This window comes from Podarcis vaucheri, assembly GCF_965113315.1.
Source record: "Podarcis vaucheri genome assembly, chromosome: 12".
NCBI classification, from domain to species: domain Eukaryota; kingdom Metazoa; phylum Chordata; class Lepidosauria; order Squamata; family Lacertidae; genus Podarcis; species Podarcis vaucheri.
The window spans coordinates 22,927,453-22,941,104 of NC_138750.1; the positions used below are offsets into that span (position 1 = coordinate 22,927,453).

A 13,652-nucleotide genomic window follows, 5' to 3' on the forward strand; every position below is an offset into this window, starting at 1 on the left:
CAGAACATCTGGTAGTACCACACTGGGTACTCCTACTTTAGGCTGTTGCTTCATCACAGCACCTCATTAAATCAGGGTTTTTTAAAATTTGTTTTAAAAAAGCTTGCACGTGTTCATTGGCAAGAACCACAAATTCCTTAGGAAACTGCAGCTTATAAAAAAGTGGAAACTTCCTGCCATGTGCAAAAGAGACCGTGTGTGTGTGTGTTTGTATGTGTGTGGGAATCTGAAGTTTGTGCTTGTACCAACAAACCATGATTGTTATTATATCTGAGCCAGGCCACTGTCTTGAATAACTTGACGGTTTCATCTCCCCATCCTTCTGAGGCTCATGCTATTGATATTGCCTCTTCATTGCAAATTAAACCAATTGTAGCTGATTCAATTTGGATCATATTTTACTGGCCATTGATACCATTGGATATTCAACAAAATTCTTATGTTTACATTACAACCTTTAGGTGTGCAATTTCCCCCTGTACTTTATAAACTGAAAAGCTGAATTGCCTTCATCTTTGTTCCTGGTCTTTCCTGCTATTGTGTCTATATGTCTTTCAGCAGCCACCGAGGTTTACTTTTTAAATCAATAATGGAATCTGATCTTATAATAATAGGAGAAAATGATAATAATAAGAGAAAGGAGCAGCTTGATGGCCGCTAGCTGCCTCCCCTCCCAGTGTTGCAGTCAGATGTAATTGAATGTAGGGATGATGCGCAAACTTTAGCGTACTCATGAAATGACTGCTATCACCTCTCTCTTTCCTTGCCACAGGGCTCAGAAACTTACCTTGAATGGTAAAAGAAGGCAGCAGAAACAGTAGGCATTCCCCCAAACCCTAAAGGAGCATCTTTCCCAACCTAGGATGGGGTCTGTGGATTGTAGTCAATGAGTAAACCCATTGAAATGAATGAAAATGTCTTCATTAGGTTGATTAATTTCAGTCAGTCTGCTCTGAGCACAGCTTAGTGGAATACCTCCCATAGTCTGCATCCTAGGTTGGGCAACTCCCGGAAGCTCCCCAGGGAAATTAACAAAGCGCACACCCCCATGCTCCATTAGCCAGTCCCAGCATCCTACAGTGGTACCTTGGGTTAAGAACTTAATTTGTTCTGGAGGTCCATTCTTAACCTGAAACTGTTCTTAACCTGAAGCACCACTTTAGCTAATGGGGCCTCCCGCTTCTGCCGCGCCTCCACCGCACGATTTCTGTTCTCATCCTGAAGCAAAGTTCTTAACCAGAGGTACTATTTCTGGGTTAGCAGAGTCTGTAACCTGAAGCGTATGTAACCTGAGGTACCACTGTATCTGGAGGTGAAGGACAGACTGCTTCCTGGCAGTTACAAAGGGTTTTTGGAGGACCTCAGAAGCCCAATGCTATCCTGTCCTCCAGTTCCACACTTGGTAAAGGTAAAGGTAAAGGTACCCCTGCCCGAACGGGCCAGTCTTGACAGACTCTGGGGTTTGTGCGCCCATCTCACTCAAGAGGCCGGGGGCCAGCGCTGTCCGGAGACACTTCCGGGTCACATGGCCAGCGTGACAAAGCTGCATCTGGCGAGCCAGCGCAGCACACGGAACGCCGTTTACCTTCCCGCTGGTAAGCGGTACCTATTTATCTACTTGCACCCGGGGGTGCTTTCGAACTGCTAGGTTGGCAGGCGCTGGGACCGAGCAGCGGGAGCGCACCCCGCCGCGGGGATTCGAACCGCCGACCTTTCGATCGGCAAGCCCTAGGCGCTGAGGCTTTTACCCACAGCGCCACCCGCGTCCCAGGTTCCACACTTGGTATGTTTTGGCAAAAGGTCATGGTGCCCATCACTCAAAACGGCCATCTCAACTCCCACCTGTCCCTCCAGCTCTGGAAGAAAGGCCGGGCCTAATAGTAGCCATATTCTGAGTACCTCAGTAGTCAAATGTGACTACTGGTTAAATGAAGGTTAAATGTAACCTTCTTAGCCAGAGCAGGGAGTGACAACAGAGCACCAAAACAGCAAGCCCCCCCACTCTTTGCATCAATCCTGGAACTCAGAAGTGCAAAGTCGACCGTGGCAAGTTGTGAGCCACTGGTATCTTTTATTACACCAAGCTTTTTCTGTGTAGGAACAAGTACATTTCCAACACGTGCAAAATCATATTGGGCTGTGGATGGCTTCTGGACAACATGTTCTGCCCTCAAAATGGAAAATTACAGCCTTTTAGTTCATGAATTGTCATAGTTATTCAGGAACCTATGACCTTCTACCATCCATTATGCTTTGTATTTTAAAGAACCTTCTACATTTCAATTCCCATTCTGTATAATCTTGGGAAATGAACATAAAAGCAGATATATTTGTGAAATTGCTGTTGGTGCCATTTATTGTTCCAGATGCTTTGAGGCAAATTACCTCAGCATAGTTAGCTGGCCATTTATTTATTTATTTATTTAAAAACATCTGTTATATGAGTAAAACCAGGGCTAATCCGGCACCTGAAGTAGGGTGTGAGTTTCCACAGATCATGAAACTAATTTTTTTGATGGGCCAGAGAGTAGACTTTTCCTCCTAAAGCTTATTTTTCACTCCTGATAACCTCAGCTTACTCTTGAGTCTGCCGATGCCTCACCTTTCTGTGCGGGTGATGCCATTTTTGCTACATTTGCACAAAAAGGTGACAACTTCTGTCAAAAATAGAGCGGACAATAATGATCTCCTCACGCCTGTGCCAAGTCTTCCAACCAACACAGTTATAAAAGTATCTTATCATTGATGCCATATTACATCTTCTTTTTCCATTGTACCACATATTTCCATATACCACACAGACAATGCCGCACAGTGTACAAAGACCATTGTATTATGCAAGTAAGGATGGCAGAACTTTTAAATACTTCTTTTAAAATAAAAAAGCTATCCTTCCACAGCTGTATCTTAAGGGTCAAATTCTGCAGATTAGATCAAGCAGCTTTGAAAGCCGTTTTAATTTTAACAGTGATGGTGCAGCCTATGTTTCTACGGTAACTGTCCACAGTACCAAATTTTCCATTCAGATCTGAAATATTCACATATTTCAAGTGGAAACGTCATCCACTTCAGTTCTTGTTTAAGCAAGCATTTTTAAGAAGTATTTTCTTGTCAAACGTTTTATCCTTGTTATACTACCAGCTTTTGTCATGTGGCTCAGCCCTTACGTAGTAAAAATATAAAAGTTTGTCCCCTTAGCAAAAGTATTCCTGATATAGTCATTAAAAATATTTTTAAGTGTCCCCATAAAAAATTAGAGCATCAGAGAACATTAATTGAGAGAGCAAAACATTAACAGATTCTACTCCATATTGTGACTATTGATTTCCCTTCAGCGGTCTGTGCGTTTACAGCAATTGCTGTAGCATAACTAAGAACTAAATCAATTGTTCTTTTTCAAACCAATGTAAAATTAATTCAGTTTGCAGTCTTGTTCTTCTAAGAACAGTACATTTCAGAAATATTTCATTTCATTTTAGTTTTCAGATTACTTTCTTGAACGCCCTGAGGAGAGCCAGTTCTGTTGAAACTTGTGTAGTTTATTTAAATTGTTTGTGTTTCATACTTTAGTTAACTGTTTGTTCTATTTTGATGGTTGAAGTCACCTTGATAATTTATAGAATTACCTAAATGAAACGGCCCTGAGAGCTTGTTGAATGGTCTGTGTGCTGAATGTCTAAGTAAAATGAGTATAATAAATTCAGCTCCCTTTTCTATCTCGCATCTTATATATCAGCAAATATGCTTTATAGCAAGTTGGTCCCACATATTGTATTTTAAACAGGCTTGATATATAGCTTTCAGGTACTATCAATTAGTTGTGTAATTAACAAATGTCTATTTAAAATAAGCTCACTTCTTGTGTGCAGTCCCCACAAGGTTTACTTTATTTACCTCTTTACTTTGTATGTGTATGTTACTAATGGCATATAGCTATTTCTTGTGGAAAACAAATGCATAATTTTCCTTTTCCCCGTTTTATCTATACTCATCCCAACAAAGATGCCGATAAAAAAAACTTAAATGATATTCCCAGCTATGGCTGTACATTGGCACTTGATGTGTATCATTTTAGCTCATGCGATATACCAAATAATGTGTGATGCACCATTTTTGTCTTATCTCATGGGTAGGCAAACTAAGGCTTGAGGGCCAGATCCAGCCTTGTAAATCCGGCCCGCAGACGGTCCCGGAATCAGCGTGTTTTTACATGAGTAGAATGTGTCCTTTTATTTAAAATGTATCTCTGGGTTATTTGTGGGGCATAGGAATTTGTTCATCCCCCAAAAAATATAGTCCAGTCCCCCACAAGGTCTGAGGGACAGTGGACCAGCCCCCTGCTGAAAAAGTTTGCTGACCCCTGTCTTATCTAGATACTGGAATATTAAAAATTATTTGTTTGGTATAAATATTCCCAAGAAAAGTAAACTGCAACTTCAACCATTTCACAATGGCAATGTTTAGAAGTATTAAGATTTCTTGCTATAACACCATTGCCCCTATTTTTCTGTTAGTACTTCACATTAAAAAAAATATTATAGCAACTAATGGTTAGAAAATTCAGGACACCATCCAGCTAAATTTAAGCACAGTAAGGTCCTCTTGGGCAGTATGCAAGTAAATAATTGTGCATGTGGAACAGCTTCCACTTCTGCAGCAGAACTTTTTCTTCTCTCAGCCCTCCATCCCCAGTCTGTGCTCCAGAAGGTTCAGGGAATCTCCAGAACCAATTTCAGGAATGCATGGAGGCGAGGAGAGCAGGGCAAATTCCCGGTGTGTAAGCAGAAGCCATTCCATTTGCACAAGGAATTACTAAGCACTACTTTGGGTACGCGGGTGGTGCTGTGGGTTAAACCACAGAGCCTAGGACTTGCTGATCAGAAGATCGCGGTTTGAATCCCCATGACAGGGTGAGCTCCCGTTGCTGAGTCCCAGCTCTTGCCAACCTAGCAGTTCAAAAGCACGTCAAAGTGCAAGTAGATAAATAGGTACTGCTCCAGCGGGAAGGTAAACAGTGTTTTCGTGTGCTGCTCTGGTTCACCAGAAGCGGCTTAGTCATGCTGGCCGCATGACCCGGAAGCTGTACAGCTGTATGCCAGCTCCCTCGGCCAGTAAAGTGAGATGAGCGCCGCAACCCCAGAGTTGGCCACAACTGGACCTAATGGTCAGGGGCCCCTTTACCTTTACCTTTTACTTTGGGTACCACCTTACTGTTTCAATAGGTGAGAATTGGACGCTGAGTTAACTCCCATTGAATTCAAAAAGACTTAACTTTGGCTTATTCATGCCATCTGTATTTAACTGAAGTGTGTGTGTGTGTGTGTGTGTGTGTGTGTGTGTGTGTGTGTGTGTGGTTCTGTTGTTGTACAGTCATATACCTCATGTTACGTTTGCTTCATGTTACGTTTCTTCAGGTTGCATCCAGCGGCGACCCAGAAGTACTGGAAAGGGATACTTCTGGGTTTCGCCGCTCGCGCATGCGCAGTATCGCCAAATCACGCTTCGTGCATGCGCACAAACGCCAAATTGCACTGTGCACCTGTGCAGATAAGACGCTTCAGGTTGCGAGCTTTTCATGTTGCGAACGGGCCTCCGGAACGGGTCCCGTTTGCAACCAGAGGTACCACTGTAATAGAAAACAGAAACATGTTGGTTGGTAGATGTTTTCTAAATCTCCGCTGCATTATACATGTGCAATGCACACAAAGAGCACTCCACTTCGCTTGGAAGTGGATGGAAAAACTCAAGTGATGTTGAGTGCAGTCATGTCAGCCAATCTACTTTCCCTGCAGGAGGCAAAGGATTACTTGCTTGGTTTTTTATTTTATTTTTTATACAGAACGGCAACCTTTTGAAGTAACCACTCCCAAAATATCTCAAGTGGATTGACTGCCTGCCTGCTTACATGGATCATATATTAGGTGAATATTAGTGCTTTAAAATAAATATATCTTGCTTATACCCAAGAAAAAAACTTAACACCAAATCAAACATGTCCACAGACTAGGAAGAGCCAATCATCCTGATTTATTTAGTGTCAATATTATTATTTTTATTAAAACAGAAGAAAACAACGGCATGATCAGGAAAGGTGTCTTGGCATAAAATAAACTGAAATGGAACAGGAGACGTTTCTGGAGAACAGTGTTTGGTGTCAAAGTGAAACCTTAACATTCTTGAGCTTTTAGTAAACACGTATTAGTAGAAAAGTTAGAAACTGGAGATGGATGACTTTCAGCGCTGAAAATTCTTTTTGCCTAAGCAACAGAATCAAAGGCTTCATTGTCTATGATAGGAAGATGTCAATTCAGTTTTAAGATATAAGCTGTACCAAGTTTTTATTCAATTCAGCTTTCTTTTTAAACCAGGTTATTTATTTACTTTTGTAAAAAGAAGCAGAAGAAGCAGACCTTGATATACATTTTTATGTTAAAAACTCTCAATTTAAATATTTCAAAATGAAATATAAATGTGAAAAACCTCTGTGCCTCCGATGTAGAATGGCTATCAGGCACAAAAATCCATAGTGGAAAGTAGTTACATCTTAGACGTTGTTGGATAACCTTCATCAAAATAAAATTTTAAAAATGGCTTGGATCCAGAAATCCCCTTGTCCAGTACCCCCCAGTCTTTAGCAGTATCTCTTCTGAGAGTCGGGTGACCTTTCTGAATGGGGTGAACATTCAGACACACAAGTGTGTGTGTTAAAGGGGGAAAAGGGGATCACACAAAATCAGGAGTCTGAAACTTCTGTGAGTAGGAACATCTCTGGATCCAAGCCTATAAAAAGTAAAGTTGACAAGCTCCCAATTTTTGACACTCACTTTATTCCATGTGAAGTGCCCTCAAGAATTGTCCTTGTTCATTTTGGAGCGTGCAAATGAAACCCCAACTGTAATAATAGACCGAAAATAATGCCTTCAGATCCTTATTGGACAGCTTATGGTTTTGTCCTTCTGAAGAGTTAGCAAAGCAGCCCCCCCTCCCCAAATTATGACAGTTGTCAGGGAAAAGAAGGAAGAAGTATGATAAACTTCTTTCTAAAAGCATTTGAAAACATAGTTGCTGATTTATATGCAGTCTTTTGTGTTTACAGTCACTCCTTTAACCCCTTTTAATTGAGTAAATTTCAACTTTTCGGAAAACTGCTTGATGCTAGCGAAACAAGAAAAACAACAAAAATTGTAAGAAGTTTTGCACTGTTACTGTAATGGTGGCATTCATTAAAATTGCTTGAGACCTTTATTTTAAATGCTGGTTATAAGAGCTTGTGTGTGACCTGAAATGAATATGAGACATTCTTATTTTTAAAGTTGAGGAGGCTTTATCTAATTAGCGACTCCCTTGCATAATGATTTTGAAATGTTTGTAGCATAAGTGTGTGAATGAGACAGATGTAAAAACAGCCAGCTCTTCATTATTGAATCATAGGGAAAAAGCAATTTAATGAAATGTAACTGGCAAACCAATTAAGCTTAACTTTAACATTTAAGCACTATTCTGTTGCTGATTAAGATGGCTTGTTTTGAAATTTCCCACCTGTTGAATTCAATAAAAATTGCTTACTGAAATCACTGAAGTTTGAAAAAGCTGCTTTCTTGCAAATGTGTTAAATTAGTGAGCAGCGGGGAGTTTGGCCTATGTGTATGTAAGGCATGAAAGGTTTACACAAATCATTCTGTCAATCAAAATCAATAAAGCAGATGACAGATTTAGACGCTAAATTTTTGCAAAGCGGGACATACTGCTTGAGTCATCAACATAGCACTATTGGATTTTCTAGGAGTTAATGCTGAAAACCAGGATTATTGATTTTTGGATTTTGAACATATCGTCTCAAGGATTTCCTGGGTGTACTTTGTGATGCTTCACACTTAAGTTGACAACACCAGGGGCATTTCTGTGCTCTTGCCTTTGTAATCGTTTTCTAATCATACTGAAAGGAGACAGAAGTAGCTTTATAAAATTATCATTCCACCCCCCAAACTTGTGGAACAGTGGGGTTGTCTGGGCATTACCTCTTTGTCTGGTGGCCAATGTTACCTGCCATCTTTCTCAAGGAATTAACATACAGTCACAGATTAAGACCTTTGACTGTTATAAATCTGCTTTCCAATATGTTTGACTGGCAGGAGAGCTCTCGGTCTATCCCTAATATAAATAGGGTATTAGCACATCGGGCACCGCTCTAAAGTTAAACATACAATTTTGCAGTCGACTTTCCAGGGTGTTGCGTATTCATCTCTCTTGCCCACCCCATGCGTATGCAGGCTTCCATGTGTATATGCATGTGAGCGCATGTGTGCATATGTAAAATATAAGGCTGACGATAGGATAGCAAAATGAACTACTGTATGCAAGAAATATATGAAGCTCGCCCGGCTGCCAGCAGCAACTGCTACATGCAGCCCTCTGATTATTGCACTTATATCGAAGATAGTCAGAGTTACAGCAGTTGCGATGCTCAGGTCCTGCACAATAATAACATCTATATGGAACAGGCCTGGGCGGTGAATCAGCCGTATACCTGTAGTTACCCTGGAAACGTTTTTAAAAGTGAGTACTCCGACATGGACGTGGCCCTGCATCAATACAACCAACCTGAATATTTCACCGAAGAAAAGCCTACTTTTTCTCAAGGGCAATCGCCATCCTACTCTCAGAAGAAAGGTAGGAAATGCCATTTTTTGTGGATTTTCTGTTTGTGACAAAAAAAATAAAATCCACCTGAATTTTGTCCGTTTGCTTGCTTTACACCTGCAATTTTTCTCCGTTGGCTCAGTTACATCTTTGAATGTGAAGACTGCCTATTGAGAATCGAAAGCAGCAGCAGCAGCAGCGACAGATGTTGCTAGGTGATTGGGAAAGGGTGTTTTTTGAGGGGGCAACGGGAGGTGAAAGACAAAGACTTGCCATTACTTTTACTTTAATTTCAGAAAGCTTGTGTATATACGTATATTTTTGTGCCGTTAAGCCTGTTGTCTAGATATATGTTTGTGCGTGTGTTGGCTGGTACGTTTTCAGATTGACTGGAAAACTTTCTCCTCAGCAAGGTTTTCATTATCGACTCATAACATTGCCAAGATGTATTATTTTCTTTATTTTTTGCATCTTAAGGTGGTTATGCCTAATTAGCATTGATTAAAATGTTATTTAAAAGGATATTAAAATGTACAGCCAAGTGTAAAAACAAGTTACAAAAGGTCATATGCTTAAAAGTTCCTTTAAGCACTAGGCTCTGAATGATAGTCGGCAATGTAAACTATTAGGGGGGAAACCTGTAGATATGAAACTTTATTTTGCCCCACGTCCGATTAATTGAATGTTTGAGTGTGAAGTAGGCTGGATTGAAAAGTGAATACCCATTCTTCTAAGCCTTAAAATATGTCTATTTCTCGGAATCTTAGTATAACATTACTTCCCAGTAAGGAAAACACAGAATATTGCTGAGAAAGTGTTTATGAAAGGTGTGTGCAAATAGTGTTAGAATTTCCTTTTTTGTAACAGAAACATTATAGATGTTTCATTTGATGAAATACCTTGCTTGAGACTGAAACTCTGTGCATGTTTTCATGGGAGCAAGCCCAATTAAACTAAGTGGAGCTTACTTTTGAGTAGACATGTATGGCGTTGTTCTGTAAAACATCAATATGATACCCTTCAGTTATTAAGACTGGACTATCTGTGTGCAAACAAAGCCTAGCTTTGCTTATATAACTGCTCAAGGAACAGTACTTTCTTATTTTCAAATGTTTCTATAGTTCAATGTAGCATGTTTACAATAGGTTTATTAAACCTACAGCCCTTTTTCCTGGTAGGATAAATAACTAGTTGCTCCTGCTATATTAGACCTAATTATCTATATGTGTCCATATGAGGAAAAGTAAAATGAAAAATATTGCCAGAATTTGGGTTGTAGGGACTTAAGGATGATACATTTTTTTTTAATTTCTAAAAATACTTTGAAATTTAAAAAAATGTTCATGTTAAAAATTGAAAAAAATACTCTTTGGACCCCCCCTTTCTTTTCATTCCTCTTTCCTATCATAAAATATATGTGTTTGATTAGAAAATGTGCAAATCAGTGTTCTGTAAACAAATGCTTTCATTTGTTGCCATATAATAGACAGTTGTATTATTTGGGGGAGCAATATGTTTTTTCACTCATTTGTGCAAAAATAGTACTTTTCAAGCTTCCTGTTCATGTTCAATTCATAAAAATTCTTAGTCACCTTTCTGTTGGAAAACACCCTCCCCCAAATGAAATTAAGTACCTCACACTAAAACATAAGTTGGCTGTTCCGAATTTGCAATAGTGTAAAATGTGTATCTGTCCTTGTATTTGACAATTCTTTGATGTCTGGCCATCTTAATATTTTTTAAGTAATACTTGAGATAACTGTGTTTGGCTTAAAATAATATAGGTCTATGTGAACATTTTGCAACTGGTTAATCTACTATTTTCCCAGCAAGTGGATTTAATAATGGGAAACATTACAAGCAGTTTTTGAAAGCTGCCTTTCCTTTCCCTAGAATAACTATCTCGATAAATGTTTCAGGGCATTTTCATTGTGAGCTATATATCCCTCAATTAATATTTTTTTGCCCGTTGAAAAACGAACACGGAAAGAAGGCTTGCAGACTCATATGTTTGTAGAAGTGAAGAATCAACATGGCTTTCACAAAAGTATTCTAATACTGTATTTGCTAAACTGATCGTATTTGAAACTTTATATGTGTTTGTTTGTGGTTTTTGCTTGGAAGCTTTAAGACAAACTCTTATAAAGTAACCAATCACTTAATCCTGTTCTGAGGACAGACGGCTTTAATAAGAAACATTTGTGACAGTATTGATCCAAAATTGATTCCCCCCTTATTCTTCTTCCACCTTTTTTGTTAGCAAAGTCTTAGTACTGGCTCATTAAAACAAAATTAAGATCCAAAGCAGGTGTTCATGAGCTTTGCCCTCGTTCCAGGCAATTCTTAATAACTTCATTTGTATTAATTATGTTTGCTACTATGTTTGTGCAATGCCACTCCCTCAGAACAATTCGTAACAAACTTCTAAAACTTGTGCTGTTGAGTTTATTCCCAAGCAGAGAAGAGATCTCTTCCTTTCTGATCCTAATGAAAAGCCCGTCCTTTTAAAAGCTGTACAGCATGTTGTTTTCCCTTGCAATACAGCCCCAAATAGAAATTGTGTTTCTAATAAAAGTCAAGAACAAAAGATCCACGTGATTTGTGGGACAGCGTCTATGGGAGAATTATAAGCACCTAGAAGATTTTGAAAAAATAAGTGTTCTACATTGTAATCATAAGTTCCCAGCTTTTGCTATATGGTGTTTTCATTGTATTAAACACCTTGCTATCTTTTCTTTCTGTGGCTAAAAAAAAGGCAGAAGATTAATCTAGAAGCTGGGTATCAGAATCTGTAATTTATTATGCATCGATTATTCTTACAGCGAATATGCAAGCCCAAATTGTAACAATAATCAATACATTATTACACATTCTGAATTTGAGCTTCTTGATTAATGTTTCTGGGATTTGCAGAACTTGTAAGATAAGCACAGCCGGTGTCTTTTTCCCCCTTTAAAAAAAATGTTTAGGGGTGCTCTCATTTTCCTACTCATATTGAAATACTGCCCCTCAATGAGGCCAAACTTAGATTCACAAAATGTTTAGGCGGGTATGCGTACCCCCAGAAAAACAACAACACTGAGCACAACTGTGATTCATGACAAAGTCAGAAATCAGTTTCTACTACAGTAAGCCTTCGGTTCACATTCTCTCCCTTCCTCATTTTTGTTATCAAGGAGGAACTGCTATTGATTTTGAATGGAGCACAGTTTTCTATCCAAGACCAGTTTGATCCTGGATTCTTTTCACTAAACATAGTTTAAGCAAGCCACTGTTCCTAAATTCATATGTAACAGGGCACTGTTCTAGGTTCAGCAGAGGAGGGGAGCTCATGTGAGCATGAGGCTCACAGCAGCCCAGTCTAATATCAATTCAGTTGAATCAATTTTATTGTTTATAGCCAATGGCAATTACAATACAGTATGAATACAAAACACACAATTGCAAAATGAAAAAACACCAAAGCAAGGCAAATCTACAATGCCCAGAAATTTAGGAATGTTCCTTTTCATCAGCACCCCTAGGGTTTAGTACTTGCACCATCCAGAAAGGTTACTCTTTCTAATATCAGAAACAATAATTTCCCTATAAATCTTAACCAAGCCAAAAAGAACCTGAACCATCATGGTTCTGTACTTTTCAGCAATTCTACGGATTTAAGTGAAAACACATTGTGTGAGCAAAGGTTTGCAAATTTTGGCACTGAGGCTTACATGGAAGCCTTTATTTTTTAAGCTGCCTTTGATGTCAGCTGTGGAAATTTAGGTGTCATATCATTCAGACAAGATAATCTGTATGTACCATTACAATGACAGTGTATACAATTTGCAAAGCAGGTAGAAGTGACAGATTTTGTCATCGTAACCCATGTGTGAAAGCTAACAATAACTTGAACTTCTTGGAGTAGGTGGTAAGAGTTAAAGTGTGGTTTTACTTAAAGTATGTGCTGTTCACTCGTGTTGCTTCCTTCTCAGTTGTGAGTTGTCTAATCTGAAGTCCTTTCCAGACTTTTGCTGAAGACAAGGAGTGGACTGGGAATCAGCTCATACCCCCTTTTCCACATTTTTATCTGAAGCTTGTAACGGAGACTGTGTGTGGGCTGCGTTTAGATTTTCAGATGAATGTGGAGAAGTCAAAAGGTGGTATCGTGGGTGAGAATAGAGGTAGAATGCTTGATTCTTGGGTGTGATGCACAAGCTTCAAAAAGCACGAGATAATTCTCAGATGTGGCCTGTGCTAGTATTCTCTTGTCTCTGTGATCCTTTATCTTGTTTTATATCCTGCCTTTCTCCAGACTTGAAGCAAGGGATGTACTTTGAACATCCTTAGACTGCAGTTCTGTACTCAGGCAGCATAAAATGATGGGATCTAAAGAAACACGGAATTTAGAAGGCCCCTTCAGATATGTTTTTCTCAAACAGCATGACCTCTTTCTGTACTGGACGGCAAAATTCTAGCGAAGCTGATGGACATTTGAAACGTAAATTGGGCAATGTCGTGAAGAGAGGGGTGCTCAAAAGTTCCAGGGGGAGAATGCAGCTCTCTTCCAAACATCAAAGCATTTGTTTGTATCGTAATCATTAACTGTGTGCAGGTCAATGAATAGATCATATGCTTTGTCTGCAGATGTTCCCGGCTTCAGTTCTTGGCATCTTCAGTTAGGATTGGGAAAGACTTCTATCTGACGTATTAGAGAACTACCAGCTGCACATAAGTGCAGACAGTGCTAACCTAGATAGATAAATGGTTCAATAAAATTCAGCTGCTAGGAATCTCACTAGACACCTCATACGGCTTTATCAAAAATTTCTGCATTTGAGATAATGAAATGCAGATTGTTAGTCAACAAACTCCAAGTACTTAACGCCAAATCAGAAATAGTGTATGTGCAAGTCTGTGTTTGGTGCGAGGGGGACAGCCAATGGTGTCTTACCTCTCCCTTTTGACCCAACCGAATCAACACAGGGCCTATATGCTAGCGAGACGGAATGTGCTATCCTCGGCAATGCGAC

The 13,652-nt window shown here is 39.4% G+C and overlaps 1 protein-coding gene across 5 annotated transcripts in view; it reads left to right on the forward strand.

The window, feature by feature from the left end:
• THRB (thyroid hormone receptor beta) overlaps window positions 1–13,652 on the forward strand; it is a 191,586-nt gene that overhangs the window by 146,599 nt on the left and 31,335 nt on the right. For 3 of the 5 annotated variants that reach the window (XM_082193525.1, XM_082193527.1, XM_082193524.1), the window contains exon 5: window positions 5,840–5,921. The exons of the other annotated variants lie outside the window; for them this stretch is intronic. In XM_082193525.1, the coding sequence (XP_082049651.1) occupies window positions 5,906–5,921 (16 nt within the window). In that variant the 5' untranslated portion in view covers window positions 5,840–5,905. The remainder of the gene's footprint in view (window positions 1–5,839; window positions 5,922–13,652) is intronic. 5 annotated transcript variants of the gene reach the window in all.